This window comes from Callospermophilus lateralis, chromosome 18 (genome assembly GCF_048772815.1).
Source record: "Callospermophilus lateralis isolate mCalLat2 chromosome 18, mCalLat2.hap1, whole genome shotgun sequence".
Taxonomy (NCBI): domain Eukaryota; kingdom Metazoa; phylum Chordata; class Mammalia; order Rodentia; family Sciuridae; genus Callospermophilus; species Callospermophilus lateralis.
In genome coordinates this window covers 923,020-938,777 of record NC_135322.1, presented here as the reverse complement: position 1 = coordinate 938,777, position 15,758 = coordinate 923,020, and the positions used below count along the sequence as shown (strand labels likewise).

The 15,758-nt window shown below is 47.9% G+C and overlaps 1 protein-coding gene and 1 long non-coding RNA gene across 2 annotated transcripts; one reads left to right on the top strand and one right to left on the bottom strand.

Annotated features, from left to right (window-relative positions):
- Window positions 1-3,430: 3,430 nt before the first annotated feature.
- LOC143384554 (uncharacterized) lies at window positions 3,431-5,292 on the bottom strand. Its single transcript, XR_013089360.2, has 3 exons — window positions 5,010-5,292; window positions 4,473-4,615; window positions 3,431-4,026 (listed from the first exon to the last, which is right to left on the bottom strand). It is a non-coding gene; the product is annotated as an uncharacterized LOC143384554 (long non-coding RNA).
- A 185-nt stretch (window positions 5,293-5,477) lies between these two features.
- On the top strand, window positions 5,478-14,141 carry LOC143384543 (uncharacterized). The gene is made up of 4 exons (XM_076839680.2): window positions 5,478-5,661; window positions 8,019-8,145; window positions 10,060-10,155; window positions 12,350-14,141. Exons 1-4 carry the CDS (start codon window positions 5,632-5,634, stop codon window positions 13,975-13,977), a joined length of 1,881 nt encoding a protein of 626 aa, XP_076695795.1. The 5' UTR covers window positions 5,478-5,631; the 3' UTR covers window positions 13,978-14,141.
- The last annotated feature ends 1,617 nt before the right edge of the window (window positions 14,142-15,758 follow it).

Below are 15,758 nucleotides of genomic sequence, written 5' to 3'. Positions count from 1 at the left end.
TGGCGATGGGTGCCCAGGTTTGTCCTCACTTGTCACCTCCCCTGTGGTCACAGCTGGGAGCCCCCTGTGCAGCCAGAGTCCTGCCAGCTCTTGTCAGGCCGGCTCTTCCCCCTTCCTCTGGAGCTCCCCAGTGCTGACCTGGTGCTGGGGGACCTGGCTCCAGCACCAGGCAGAGACCTGGGCAGAGCTGCCCCGGGGCGGCTTGTGCTCACCAGACCTGAAAGACGTCTCCTGCCTTCCAGCCCAGCTCTGAGCAGCTTCCAGTGGTGACCTTGAGTCCTCATGGCAACCCAGAGAGGTTGGCCACGTTATTCTGCACTTCGCAAATAAGGGACTGAGGCACTAAAAGGTGAGCCCATGGGGAGGTGTACCCGGCTACTGAGAGGTGTCCGGGGACCTCGGGATCCAGATGGGGCACGTGTGGAGGTGTACCCGGCTACTGAGAGGTGTCTGGGGACCTGGGATCCAGACGGTGCCTGCAGATGGGGGAGGAGGTGTTCCTGGCTACTGAGAGGCGTCTGGGGACCTTGGGATCCAGACGGTGCCTCCAGATGGGAAGCATCTTCCCAGGACACCGGGTGCTGAGTTGGAACGAACGCTCCCCTCCCCTCTGAGGGCCTCTCTGGGTCTTGCTGGGTCTCTGTATCTACTTAGTTCAGTTCCAGTTCCACCTCAGAGCACACCTGTACCCTAGGGAGGTGCAGAAGCAGGCTGCAGGACATGAAGGGGATGGATTTCACGTCCCAAGTGACCACTTCAATCACAATTGACACGGGAGGTGGTTTTGGTGATCTGATTTTTTATATTCTGTTCATTTCTACCATTTATTTTTATGAGTGCATTATGACCACACACACTAGTGGGCTCCAGTGTGACATATTTGCAAGTACAGGATGTTTTGGGGGGGTTTATATTCTGTACTTGTTGAGCAGAGCCCTGTCTGTTTCCTGATTCTCATGTCCTGAGCTGTTTTCTTTTTTATACTTTTGTTTTATTTATTTTTATGTGGTGCTGAGACTCCTAGGTGAGAGCTCTACCACTGAGCCACACCTCACACCCTTCACCCTGATGGACTGCCTCACTTCAGGCCCCGAGGAATGGAGTTGACCATCTGAGGACAGAAACCTCTGGAACCATGAGCCCCCAATTTTCCTCCTAAAATTGTTTGTGTCAGGTCTTTTGGTAATGGGGGTGAAAAATAGAACAGCTGGTCTCCCTTCTATTTTCATGAACTCCCCTCTCTTCCTTTCTGAAACTTTTTTTTCTAACTTCCATATAAGAAAAAACAGGACCCAAGTTTGACTTTTTTTTTTGGTACCAGGGATTGAAGTCAGGGACACTTGACCACTGAGCCATATCCCCAGCCTTATTTTGTATTTTATTGGAGACAGGGTCTCAGAGTTCCTTGGTGTCTCACCATTGCTGAGGCTGGCTTTGAACTCGCTATCATCCCATCTCAGCCTCCTGAGCTGCTGGGATTACAGGCGTGTGCCATGGCACCCAGCTAGTTCGATTTTTTTTGATTTATCATGATGGTGTATACTAACACCCAATTTTCCTGAAAATGCCACGATTCCATTCTTTATGCTGAATAAAACTCTGCTGTGTGTATGCCACGCTCTTTTACCAGTCATCTGTGGACGGAATCTAGGCTATGTGAGTTGAGCTGATATAAACATGGGTGTGCATTACTCACTGTAGCAAGATGACTTTAAGTCTTCAGGGTAAATACCAAGGAGTGGGATGGCTGGGTCACATGGTGATTACATGCCCAGTCCTTTAAGGACTTGATGCTGATTTCCGATGACCTTACTAATTCAGTCACACCAACAGTGTAAAAGTGTTCCCTTTCCCCACAATCTTCAGGGGCGTTATATTTTATTTCATTTTTCCGGACTTGGGATTGAACACAGGGTGTTCTACCCCTGGGCCGCATCCCCAGCTACCCACATCTCTGAATCCCCTGACCTTCAGCCTCATTGCCCACACCAGACGCACTGCTGCCCACTCTCCTCTTCCTTTCAGTGTCCCACATCCTGCCTCTGCCTCCTGTGTTTTGGTGAAGGCCACATGCACAGCAGGATATTTTACAATTTTTGTCCTTCAGAGTGCATATAATTGTCACCATCTGTGACAGCTTGACCTTGAAGCATATCCTAATGGACATTTTCAGGAGTACACATTCTAGAGGTCATGATGAATGACTAGGAGTCCTGGAATACGATCTCCACATTTGTTTATTTGTGGGAAGACCTGGGACTCAGAATTCAATCACACTTGCTATGCTTATTTTTGGTTTGTTTGTTTTTAGACAGGGTTTTGTTACATTGTTCAGGGCCTTTCTAAATTCTCAAGACTAGCCAGGAACTCCTGCCTCAACCTCCCCCATTGCTGGGATTATGGGCATGTGTCACCACCCTCAATTCAAAATGTTCAGTGTCATGAGAGCCTTTTCAGCACCATTTCCATTTTCATAACCGTGCATACCTTCAACTCATGAAAAGTTGGCTTATGCCTAGTGTGAGCCAGGACCTCAGTTCTCTGTCACCTGCACCACAAGGGAGAAGCCCCAAAGCAGTTTACTCAGGTTCATGATAAGGAGATGAAAAAGGCCACTGTTGCAGGCTGTAGGGGAGGACACGAGTGTGGGAACGTGAGGTTAAGGGAATGAACCTATAAAAGGGGGGCTGGGTAGTGGCTCAGTGGTAGAGCACTCCCCTAGCATGTTTGGGGCCCTGGTTTCGATCCCACCACATAAAACAAAGGTATTGTGTCCAACTACAACTAAAAAATAGATTTAAAAAACCTATAAAAGGGGCCCACTGAGCTGACCCCCACGTTTTATTTCCAAGAAGCATTTACCTGCAGCCCTGACTGGCTGAAGAGGACAGAATGTGTCACAGTCCTCAGCAAACTACCTGTTATTTGCAGGAGAAATGCAAGTCGCTAAGAGGAAACCAAGTTTCTCTGACAGGAGAGACAGTGACCCTTTTCATGGACCAGATCCTGAAAGTCACAGATAAGGATAAAAGACAACCATTAAATCTGTAAGAATGGATTATTAAGAATTCAATTAGAACCAGTGACCATGGGCCAACGTGCCCGGAGTCGCCCTGCAGTGCAGACCTGAGAGACATCATCCTGCTGTCAGCTGACACTCAAGAGGAAGAGTTGAGTGGACTCTGGAAATTTCCCCAACAAACCCACAAGGCAGGAGGAGGCACACTGTCCCTCTCCTCTCTGACAAGACCCACCCTCTCCCTTGAGAGTGTCCCTTTCCTTCAATAAACTCGTTGCCTGTTGGAAGCAAATGAAAGAGAAGACAAATGAGAAACGCAGGTGGACCTCAGTGGGTCAGCCATGCTTCATTAAACAGCCAGGGGCGGGTTTTCAGAGGGAAAATGGCAACTGGCTGCAGTAGGGTCTAAGTTTTATAGGGCCGACAGGGACTGGGTGCTGGCAGGAAACGTGTGGGTTACAGCTGAGGGAGACCTTGGGCAGTCAGGGCTGTGGCCACAGGTGATAAGAAAAACTGCCACAGGTTCAGAGCCCACCACGCTCCCTTTCTCCTCGGGGGTTAATATTTTCCATATCCTTCACCTGTTGCTCTGAGCAACATGCCTGAAATCTTCCTGACTTCCTTACAAGGACTGGGGATTGAAGGGGCAGGTCTTCATGCTGCTCAGTTTCCTGGAAGGCCCAGCTCTGTAACTCTAATCATTCACAATTTCCAACACAATGTTGTTGGTTTACTGTCTGCAACCACTTGATGTGTGGTGGTTCAGGGCTCACTCTTCCCATTGTTTTTTCTCCGTCTATATTTTTATGGTGGTGCTGGGGATTGAACCCATGGCCTTGAGTACACAAGTGCCCGACACCTGAACTAAGTCACCAGCCCTGTTCATTTTATTTCCCCGTGGTCTTACCTGGTATCATGATTTGAAATAGCAGCTTCACATGTCCCAGCAGGATCCCTCTCCCAGTAAACCAGGGTTGAATTGTCTGTGACCCAGACACTTTGTGGTCCTGGGGACATTTCAAACAGACAGTAGTTGGAGTCCGGAGCTTTTCAAGTCCCTCCCCCTACGGCAAAACCCTCTATGGTGCTCTGGGCCCATACACTAGGCCTCACTTGAGGGGGACACATTTCAAAACCCTTATGGTTCACTGAAACCAGACTTGTCCTGAGCCTTATAGATATACGCATCTATAAGGTAAATGCCACCTTGACACTTCAAGGAGGCACTTCAAGGCTTCTGTCTCTGGATGGCCAGCATGACCATTGCTGCACTTTTTGGCTATTAAGTAAAATAATTGGTACTTGGACACTATGAATAGCTGGAAACCAGTCTGACAACCAAGGCAGCTACTAACAAGTGGTCCACACTGTGAGCATGTGCTTGGGAAAGGGGTTCCCCCGTCTTGGGCAGGAACCGGATAAAAGTAAGACGTGATTAACCTGCACAATTTACCTCATGAATCATGTATTTCCAAATTTTCCATTTCATACTCTCTTGTCATAGATGACCGGGGATGAATGAAATAGCAGATTTGAACAGACTGCCAGGGCCGAGTTCTGTTTCCCCAAACGTGAAGATTGAACATCTGAGAAATGCTGAGGCAAGCATAGAAAGCAAGTTATTTATTTAAGGATAGAACAAAGACTTCTCCGCTGAGAAGGGGTGGTGTCCTGCCCCTTTTATACATTTTAGATTTTGTTTTTCTCCTTATCTTGCTTCTCTCTTTAGTCCTGTTTGTGTGACCAAAAGGGTGGGCCAAAACGTGAAGATGGCTGGTGGAAAGGACCAGCCCTGGAGGTGTTAATTAACAGCTCCCCGCAGGGAGGAAGAATGCCTGGGGCAGTTGCCTTAGCAACAGGTTGGCAGGGGGGGGGGGATCATTCGATTTCCTTTGCTTCCCAATTCGCCTTCATCTTCCAGATCGAACCTAATTATCTACACAGATTATCTCTGGCCCCCGCCCCCCACCCCGCCTCAAGACCACTGTACGTTTGCAGCCGTTCCCACAGCCCGCGCAGGTGGGGACAGCAGGCCTTGGAGGGCGGCCAGGGCTCGGGCCACCTGCGGGCCGACTCCGCTTTGGGCTTCCTTCTCCTTCACAGGTTAGCAGCCCGCCACGCGAGCTGAGCTCGGGCCGGCTCCGCGTCTGCGCACTGGCCCTGAGCAAACAGTGCAGCTGCCAGAGCCTCCCCTCCCCGGAGAAGAAACGAGAGGCCCGCCTGCCGCCCGGTGCGGCAGAAGTGGGCCCTGGGTGAAGAGCTGGAGCCCGGCCCCGGACCCCGTTCTCTCGGCGCCTGCGCACTTCACCGTCACCCAGAAGGCACCGCGCTCGTCCGCGGCGGCGTTGGCCAATGGCGGCCCAGGACGGAGGCACTTCCGGTGGGTCTCGTTACCGGGGCGGAACTGCCCGACCATCGGCGATGACGTCACTGGACGCGACGGCGCCGTCCACGCCGGTCCTGGGTAGCCTAGCGGTGTTCGGCTGCCACCTTGCAGTGGCTGCTCGGAAAGAAGCGGGAGGGCAGCGGAGACTGGCCTCGGTGCCTGGGACCCCGCCGTGAGCCTCCGGGGCTGGTGGAGCGCGGCCGGCGCCCAGGGTCACCCCTGAGTGATGGCCGCGGCGCTGGTGGACCTGGCGCAGGTGAGTGGCTGGGGTTTCGGCTTTGCGACTTCTGTGCTGGTGGGGAGAGGCTGGCAGCCGAAACGGCCCCGGGTTTCCCTTTGCACTGTGTTAACGAAACGCCAGCTCAGACTTAAAAACGGCACTCGGTGCAGTCTGCAGCAGCCGGCCGGGAAGCAAGCCCTGCTTCGGCTGCACCTCACTCAGCCTGCGCTGTCCTGCTTGCGTGAAGCCAGGATGCCATCTCTAGTGATAGTCGAGGAAGGTGAAAGGTAACTTCTCTGTCACCTGGTCCACTAGGTCCAGGACTTGACCAGTAACTCTTTCCCAGTTTTGTTCCTGCTTTAATAGGACCTACCAGGGAAAGCCATATATGCACTCTTCACCAATATGGTAGGATATACTCTGCGAGTTAGCTCTTCTACTCTTTCCTCTTACACTCGTATTACATCTCTGACAGTTGCTCAGAGGTTCTACACCATGGGCTCCTATCACAGCATAATACAAGCTCTCAGCCACTGTCTGCAGGTCGCTACCTCATCCGCCCTGCTTGACTACTTCTGATCTTGCCTCCTTCCTGTCGTTCCTGACTCACTGCTCTTCAGATACACCAACCTGACCATAGAAAGTTCTCTTTAGTCTCCCAGCCATTGCTCTTTCAGTTCACTGGGCCTCAGATACTGTTCTTGGATCTCTGTAAGGCTATTCTTTGCATCTTTTTGGTTCTGCTCAAATTTTACTTCTTTGAAGAGGTCTTTACTGGCAATGCAGGCTGAAGTAGGTCCTTCTCTGCTTGTCCTTGACCTGCCTTTGTGTGTGTGTGTGTGTGTGTGTGTGTGCAGGCAATCTGGCAGAGTTTTAAATGTTGCTAAATTGAGTTTTTTCCATGATGTTGGGAGGCCAAATGAAGTAGGTAATAGCACGAGGCCCATAATAGCAGTCCTTCATTGTCTCTGAAGTAAGCTGAGGGGAGGCATCATTTACCACCTTACTTAATTTGATCTCAGGTTCAGTTACTACCACTGTTTAACATCAAAATAGTTCAGGACTTTGACACTACCCAATGTCACACAGCATTGAGGTAGAAGAAACTGACATTTAGCATACAGACCATTAGAGCCATTGTTTTTTACACTTAGAAGGCTGGGAAGCCCTGGAGGTGACAGCTAAGGAGAACTCTGCAAGTATAGCAATGCTCTTGTAGGAAGTTGCTGTGGGCATTAAAGTGGAAGGCCAGACATGTAAGCAGAGAGAATTGTTAAGACAAAGGCAATTTAGACAAATTGTTTAAGGAGGTCTAAGAGGGCCTAAGAGGTTGCCATGATTCTGTCCCTTTTCCCCACCTGCTGAAACATCTTTCAGAATGGTGAGATCCTGTGGTGGTTTGTTCCATGTGCATGCCACCTTGACTGTACAGCATTGTGACCAGTCACAAGCCCATGTTTTCAGGATCACCACCTGCATTATCCTTAGTTGTTTGGATTTCCTGTCTAAAAGTACTTTGGCCTTAGGGTTATGAAAGGGTTTAGCACCCTGTGGGTATTTTCCATGCACTTGGTGATGATGGCTTTACCCATATTGTAAGTATTTTGAGGAGCTGCTGAAAAAAATTGAATAGTAAAATTTAATGGAAAAACTTAACCACCTCATTACTATAGACTTACATTGGTGGTGCAGTAATTGACATTACAATCCTCAAACTGGGGCTCAAATGCCATAACTGCTCAAACATGAAACTGGGTGAATTGGTGGGGTCCTTCAGGCTCAGGTCACTGACTGCCATGTGTGTTTACCCCAGAAGCTATGGAAGGATTAATAGAAATCCTAAAGGCCATGCATAGAATATTTTCTTTTTCAACCTTATGACTTTCATTGATAAAGCCCGAGTTCCTGTATTGCTATGGAAATGAAGGCTCAGAGATTAGGAAATCTCCCTAAGGTTCCATAGACGGCAAGTGCCAATTTCCGGAGTTTGGATTCTATCAGTCTGACTTTGAGCTGGGACTGCCAGTCATTTGAACACAGAATGTTCTCAGCCTGGGTCAACACCTGCCTGCACCAGGAAGATGCAAATTGCACTGGTGGGGTCATTATCATTGTTTCCTCACTCCTCTGATGTCCTAGAGCCCTTCTGTCTACATCTCACAGTGCAGAACTTGATCCCATTGACTGTTCTTCATGAGCAGCATCTCTCTCTTACATGGTATATTGTTGAAGCAGCTCCTCCTTCCTTCTCCAGCCCAGCATGGAGCATGGCCCTTGGGAAACACCATGTGATTTAGGCCTTGATCTCTTTGCATGTTTTCCAGTGAAACAGACTCTCCTGTCTCTTGGAATAGCCCCACGACCAACAGTGTTCCCTCTATTTGACTTTCTAGGGGTCTGTGACCTTCGAGGATGTGGCTGTGACTTTCACCCAGGAGGAGTGGGGACAACTGGACCCAGCTCAGAGGACCTTGTACCAGGAGGTGATGCTGGAGAACTGTGGGCTCCTGGTCTCACTGGGTAAGGCCTTCCACCTCCAGCATGCAGCGGACCTGCTGCCTCCTTCACTCCACCCTGTGGCTCCAGAAGCCTCTGGGTCCAGCCTTCTTCCCAGGGCTTCAGTCGTTTACTAGACTCACCTCTTCCTGTCTGGTGTCCTGTGTCTCTCTGGGCAGTGGAAGTAGGCCCTTGGGCCCCCAGGGTGCTGTGGAGAAGGCGACAGTGAAGGAGTGGGGGGCATTCAGGACCCAAGGTGAGGTTTCGAGGGAGAACCTGAAGACCACCACGGCTCCTGCCACCATATCCAAACAAGGGCCTTTTCTTCCTGAGCCAGTTTGCAGCATGAGTGGCCTTCTGGTCCTTGCTGTGTGACCACCAGATTCCTGGTCCTATTGTCTGCATGTTTGTATCTTTCCTTATTTGCTGCTGGCTTTGTGGGATACCCTTGAGGCAGCAAATGGCAACCATGAGCCGTCCTTCCCTCAGCCTCTCACTCGTGCCCAGCGTAGATTGGCCCCTGTCTGTGGTTCTCTTTTATGCCATCTTTCAGTGGGGAGTCTGACTTAGGAGCAGGGTTGGATCAGGTGTCCCCATTAGCCCAGTGTGCAGGGTGGTGTGGGATGCGATCTTTGCTAGGAAGGGGTTTGATAGAATTAGATACGTAGATTCTTAACAGTAAGGAGTCCTCTCTAACCCAGCCGACCTTTGCTCACCTTTGGTGCTCCGGCCCAGACTGCCCACACTTCAGTCTTTGCAACTTCCTGCCCTTCTTTCCCTGCCCTCCTGCCTGCCGCAGGACAGCACTTGCAGTTTTCTCCTTGTCCTGGGTGTGCTCAGGGTGATGCACTCTTCCACTATGCTGCCCTTTCTCAGCATCTGCTCACCAGAGCCTTCCTGAACACAGACTCCAGGAGGCCCCGCCCCATCACATGCTGCTTCTCCCATCTCCCTGTATTTATTTCTATCCTCCTAAGCCTGAGGTTCTCAAGTGGGGAGCCCTTTTGCACACATGGGGTGACGTGGGAAAATGTACTTGGTTTTTACATTGGGTTGGGGGTATTACTGGCATTTAGTGGGTGGAGACCTGGGTGTTGCTGAGCGTCCTTGTAATGCACAGGACAGATCACCACTGCACACGGGACCTAAACATCAGTTGGCGGAGGTTGGAACTGTATGAGAGGAAGCACAGACACCCCCTCACCTGGCATCAAGAGACCCCTGGAGAAGCCATTCTTGAGGACTAATCTGGTCTGGAGACATGCCCTGGACAAGCAGTTCCTTGAGGACCTTTTTCCTGCCACTGAGATTTGTTGAATGAAAAGTCTGGGTTTAGAGCTGAATCTCAGCCCAGCCCCTTTCCCTGACACTTGCTGATCCCCTTTCACCAGAGGGGGAAAGTACAGAGGAGGGACTCAGGTGGAAGGTCATAGGGTCGTTGTCAGTACTGCCCTTGGAAAAAATTAATCTGCGTTAATTTGCCTGAGTTGGATGTGAAATCTCCAAAACCATGTGCTAAGTAGACCTCTGTTGTTTTCATTGCCAAGAGTCAGGCATTAGATGAGGAAAGGAAAACTGACTAATACACATACCTTTGCTTTGAGTGAAGAGAGATTTTAGATGTCTGTTTTCCCCTAAATTACTGCTTAAATATTGTTCAGGTTTGAGCTGACCCAGTGCATTCAACCTGCTTGCCTAGTCCTGTGGACGTCGTTAGCCCCGATATGTGCTGGCTTCTGAGTGCATACTGGGGCACAATGGTCATCCAGTGTGGATGGCCAGCCTTGTTCCAGGTCACATGTCAGCTTTCTGTTTGTTATGGTGGGAGAGGCTTCATCCTAAGGACTGGCTGCTGGGCTTGAGGCCTGAAGGAGATGGAGGGTGTTTACTGCTTTTCACAAAAGCCATGTTTCTCCCTTTTTTTTTGTCCCTGAACAGGGTATCCTGTTCCCAAACCTGAGCTGATCTTCCAGCTGGAGCACGGGCAGCAGTTGTGGACAGTGATGATAGACCTCTTTCAGAGCACCTGTCCAGGTAGGAGCCATGACCTTGGCTAGTGGAGGCCCTGCAGGCTTGAGGCAGGGAAGACACTGGCCTCGGTATCTCTTGGGAAGCATCGTACTGTGGCCTCTGGATTTTGTAGCCATGTTGCCCTTTGACCTGTACTCCTCTGGTCAGCCAAACCCATCAACTTGTTCCAGGTCCTGGGAAAGAGTGAGGTTGGTGAGCTAACACCCGGCCAGGCCTCCAACTGTGTGGTCATGAAACCTGGCTTGGCCACCACCGGCTCTGAGGCCCTACCTAGTAAGGTGCAGACCCTCGTGGTTTGTACGTAAGGGTGACTGAGTTGGCACAAGGCTCAGCGGCTCAGCATGTGTAGCTGTGATTTTCACTGTCCCCAGGTCTGCGTGGGGCATGGGAGCTCTACAGGTTCTTTCTCTCATCAGCCTGTTGTCTTATGGTTTTTCTGCCTTTCTCCAGTGAGCGCGACCATTCCCACTCCAGGGACTCCAGTCCCCTCACATTCTACCTGAGGAACTAGATATTATCCACACTGTGTACAAACTCTGGGATATATGTCCAAGAAAACAGACAGTGTGTTGAATTTCTCAATTCACTCCTCTCAAGTAGCTGTGCTTATTTCAGATTAAGTGTACATATTAGAAGAGGTATGAAATGTGGGACAGAAGGGTGTCCAAGCTGGAAGCTTCTGTGTCCTCAGGGATTTGTTAACCATCTGGTTTCTCCCTGTGACGATATATAGGTGGTATGTTGCTGACTTGGGATGGTCCTTGGAGTATTGATGGACATTCTGTTGGGTTTCAGTTTATATATCTATATATACACACACACACACAGCTGATTAAGTAATTGCTTATGTAAAACTGTCTCTAGCAGTGTCCCCTTTTAAGAGCCATATATATATTTTTTTCTTAAGGTACTAGGGGTTGAAACTAGGGGTGCTTTACCTCTGAGCAACATCTCCAGACCTTTTTACTTTTTATTTTGAGACAGAGTCTTGCTGAGTTGCTTTGGGCCTCACTAAATTGCTGAGGCTGTCCTCCAACTTGCAATCCTCCTGCCTTGGCCTCCCTGGCTGGTGGGATTATAGGTGTACACCACTGCACCAGGCTTTAGTTGCTACACTGTAGCTTAATGCTCTCACGGTAGTCTTACTAGTTTTTCTGGTTTGCCAGACCTTAGCCTGATTCATTTCTTTAGAGTACATTATTTAGGGGCTCACAATGAGATAACTTTTTGTAAATAGTCAATATGGAATTGAGATGGTTTCTCCCCTAAAGACTCTCTGTCTCTTCACCCAGCCTCTTCATTTGGTCTGGGTTTCAAGGAGTCAAGAATTAAGAAGTGTCTGAATGTGGTGGATACCCTATATCCCAGCAGCTCAGAATGGTGATTCAGGAGGATCACAAGTTCAGTGCTAGTCTCAGCAATTTAACCAGACCCTGTCTCAAAATGAAAAATAAAAAGGACTGGAGATGTAGCTCAGTGGTAAAGGATCCCTGGGTTTAATCCCCAATGCCATGAAAAAGATAGATATATAAATTCTACAACTGATACAGAGAAGGAAAGAAATTAATCACAAAACTGGGGTTTAACAGATGTGAACCTTTCCAGAAGGCCCAGGTTAGATATTGTTGCTCTGTCTCTGATCACATGTTTTGTCTTTCTGGTGTGGACAGATCTTTCCCTGAGTCATCTCTTCAGGATAAAGTGATAGGGGTCCAAAGTGATACTAGGAGCCTACCTTGTATGAAGCAGAAATTCCAGAAATCTAGTGTTTGAGGTTTCCCATTGATCAAACACCAAATGTGACTTTTGCTGAGATTTCTCATCATACGCTTCCTGTCTTCCATGTGGGCCACCTTCGTTGTGCTTTCCTGGTGTCCCTGTCACAGCATGGGATGGCGTCCTGTAGAGGAAGCTTACTCCGCATGGTTCAGCGTTGCTCTGCCTAGCCACGTGCAGGCTGCAGTTGTGGAGCTTACTCCACTGCAGACCCTCTGTGTGCTGACTGACCTCTCCCCGGGTCCCCCTTTCAAGGTGTTTGGGGTCCAAGGGCCAGGAAGAAAGATGTTCAGACCTAAGGTTCAGAGGTAACAGTGGACAGAGAGGCTGTGTTTTGAGTTCCATGTTTTCACTGAAGTGAGGATCTTGTCCTTCTGTGTTGTGATTAACAGGCCCTGCTGTGTGTTGAATTTTCTTTCAGGTGACAGTGGAAAACCTCAAGCCACTGAACCTACTACTTGTGAGCCAGCCTTGTCTGAGGGTGCCTCTCTCCAGGGACTGTTAACACAAGGGGCCTCAGGGTGCTCCCAGGTGGTGGCAGCCAGAGGTCAGGATGGGCCATCAGCAGTGCAGGAAGGACTCTTGAGACCAGGTGTAGAGCTGCAGGAGAAGCTTCCTGGGAAGAGTATCCCTAGACCTGGTGGTTCAGGGGCATCTGAGGACATTTGTTCAAGGATGGTACAGGACCCTGTCTGTCTAGGAGATGCTGTTCATGAGTGTGACCCACAGATCACTGGTATGGATCCCATGAGTCAGGAGAATGAAAACATCTTCAAATGCAGTGAATGTGGGAAAGTGTTTAACAAGAAACGCCTTCTTGCCCGACATGAGAGGATTCACTCTGGAGTGAAGCCGTATGAGTGCACGGAGTGTGGGAAGACCTTCAGCAAAAGCACATACCTCCTGCAGCACCACATGGTCCACACAGGGGAGAAGCCCTATAAATGTATGGAGTGTGGGAAGGCCTTCAACCGCAAATCACACCTTACTCAGCATCAGAGGATCCACAGTGGGGAGAAGCCTTACAAGTGCAGCGAATGTGGAAAGGCCTTCACCCACCGCTCCACTTTTGTCTTGCATAACAGGAGCCACACTGGAGAGAAACCTTTTGTGTGCAAAGAATGTGGCAAAGCCTTTCGTGATAGGCCGGGTTTCATTCGACACTACATCATCCACAGTGGAGAGAATCCCTATGAGTGTTTTGAGTGTGGCAAGGTCTTTAAGCACAGATCATATCTTATGTGGCACCAGCAGACTCACACTGGGGAGAAGCCCTACGAGTGCAGCGAGTGTGGGAAAGCCTTCTGTGAGAGCGCGGCCCTGATCCACCACTACGTCATCCACACTGGGGAGAAGCCCTTCGAGTGCCTCGAGTGTGGGAAGGCCTTCAACCACAGGTCCTACCTCAAGAGGCACCAGCGCATCCACACTGGGGAGAAGCCCTACGTGTGCAGTGAGTGTGGGAAGGCCTTCACCCACTGCTCTACTTATATCTTGCATAAAAGGGCCCACACTGGAGAAAAACCCTTTGAGTGCAAAGAATGTGGGAAAGCCTTTAGCAATAGGGCAGACCTCATTCGCCACTTCAGCATCCACACTGGGGAGAAGCCCTATGAGTGCATGGAGTGTGGGAAGGCCTTTAACCGCAGGTCAGGCCTCACGAGGCACCAGCGGATTCACAGTGGGGAGAAGCCCTATGAATGCATCGAGTGTGGGAAAACCTTTTGCTGGAGCACAAATCTCATTCGACACTCTATTATCCACACTGGAGAGAAGCCCTATGAGTGCAGTGAGTGTGGAAAGGCCTTCAGCCGCAGCTCATCCCTCACTCACCATCAAAGGATGCACAGTGGCAGAAACCCTGTCAGCGTTGCAGAGGAGGGGCCCCCTTTCCCAAGTGCTCACGCCTCCGTCAACATTCAGGAACTTCTATTAGGGGATGACTTTGTGAATGTGACTGATGAGGAAAAGCGTTTGAAAGCGGAAACATCCTACATGGCATCTGATCATTCATACCAAAGAGAAAACCCACAAATGTCTTCATTATAAGAAAACCTTATTATTTGTTGTCTGAAGACTCATTATAAATTTACTTAGCTTACAACACTGTTCTCCATCTGAGAATTCATCCCAGGAGAGAGACACAGAGGTTATTTTGAGACTACTTTCAGCTGCATCTTTCTTCTCATTTACAGTGCAATGTTATCTCAGGAATGTTTATAAAAAGGAAGTGATATAGAGTGAAACATAGGCACTGCTTCTTTCACACTATTCCACTCAGTCTATGGGTCTTGTTCATGGATTTCTTAGTTTATTTGGGTGGAGAGGGTTCTGGTTTAGGAGGCAAAGAACCTTGACTGTCTTGTATATGCATTCAGTGTGGTCCAGTGTTGAGAGTTAGAAAGTTGGGGGCAAGTCTAGAAACTTACTGAATATCCTCCTTATTGTACAATATTGTCTCTATTCTTGTGGAGCATACGTTTTTAAGAAGAATATGAAGGTGTGAGTGTAGTGAGTGTGGAAATACTTTTATATTTAAGGGAATAAGGAAACATGTTTTTGTGTTTGTGTGTATAGTGCTAGAAATTGAACCCAGGGCCGCAAGCATATTAAGCATGCAATATACCACTGAGCTACATCCAGTCCCAGGGTATACAAATGAATGGACACTTGTTATTGCACCACTTAAGACTGGCAAACTCTCTGTAATATGGTTTCAAACACCACTCAGAATTTTTCTTGATCCCCCTCTTTTTCGTTTACTTGAAGCTATGTAGTAAGTCTTAAAATTGGGTAAAATGATTCCTTTTCTTTCTTTTTTTTTTTTTAAATATTTTTTATTGTTGATGGACTTTATTGTCTTTATTTTTATGTGGTGCTGAGGTTTGAACCCAGTGCCTCATGCATGCTAGGCGAGGACACGACCACTGAGCCACGACCCCAGCCCCCATTTCTTTCTTTTATTTCAAGTTGATTTAGTACTTTTTTTTTTTAACTTTCCATGTACACTTTAGGATTTATTTTTCTGATATTGTAATGAAATATCAGATATTTGATAGACGTTGAGTTAAATCTAGATCAGTTTTTTGAGAATTGTATCTTTCTATTGTGGTGAGTCATCCATTTATGAATGTGGTTTTATGAACATGGTATATCATTTTGTTTATTTAAGTATTCCTTGACTTATTCCTTTACTGTTTTATAATTTATAGCATATAGCTCTTGTATATTTTTAATAAGATTTATACCTTTTTTTATCAGTTATAAAATTATTAAACTTTCAATTTCCACATGATGTTTGGCAGTATGCAGAAATGTGATTAGTTTTTGGATATTGTCTTACTTCAACTTTGCTGAAGTATATCAAAGAAATTTTATATTTGTTTTGCTAGAGAATCCTTTGGATTTTAAACAAAGAAATGTTCTCTGTAAATAGAATCTTTTCTTCTTTCCCATCTTGCATATCTTTTATTTCCTTTATTGCACTAGCTAGAATTTTCAGTATGATGTTGAATAGGATTAGTGAGAACTCATCCATACTAGTAGGGAAGAAATGTTCAGTTTCTCATAAATAATGATGTTGAACATAAGATTTATTTTAGCCAAAAATAGAAAATTTTTTTCTATTTTGGATTTGCTGAGATTTTTTTTTTACTGATTGTTGAAATTCGTCAAATGTTTTTTCTCAATCATTTGATATGATCATTATACGTTGCTTCTATATTCTGTTGATATGAAACGTCATATTAATTTGAGATTTGAATATTTAGCCAGACTTGCATCCATGGAATAATCCCCAGTTGGTCATGGCATGTGATTTTGTCTTACAT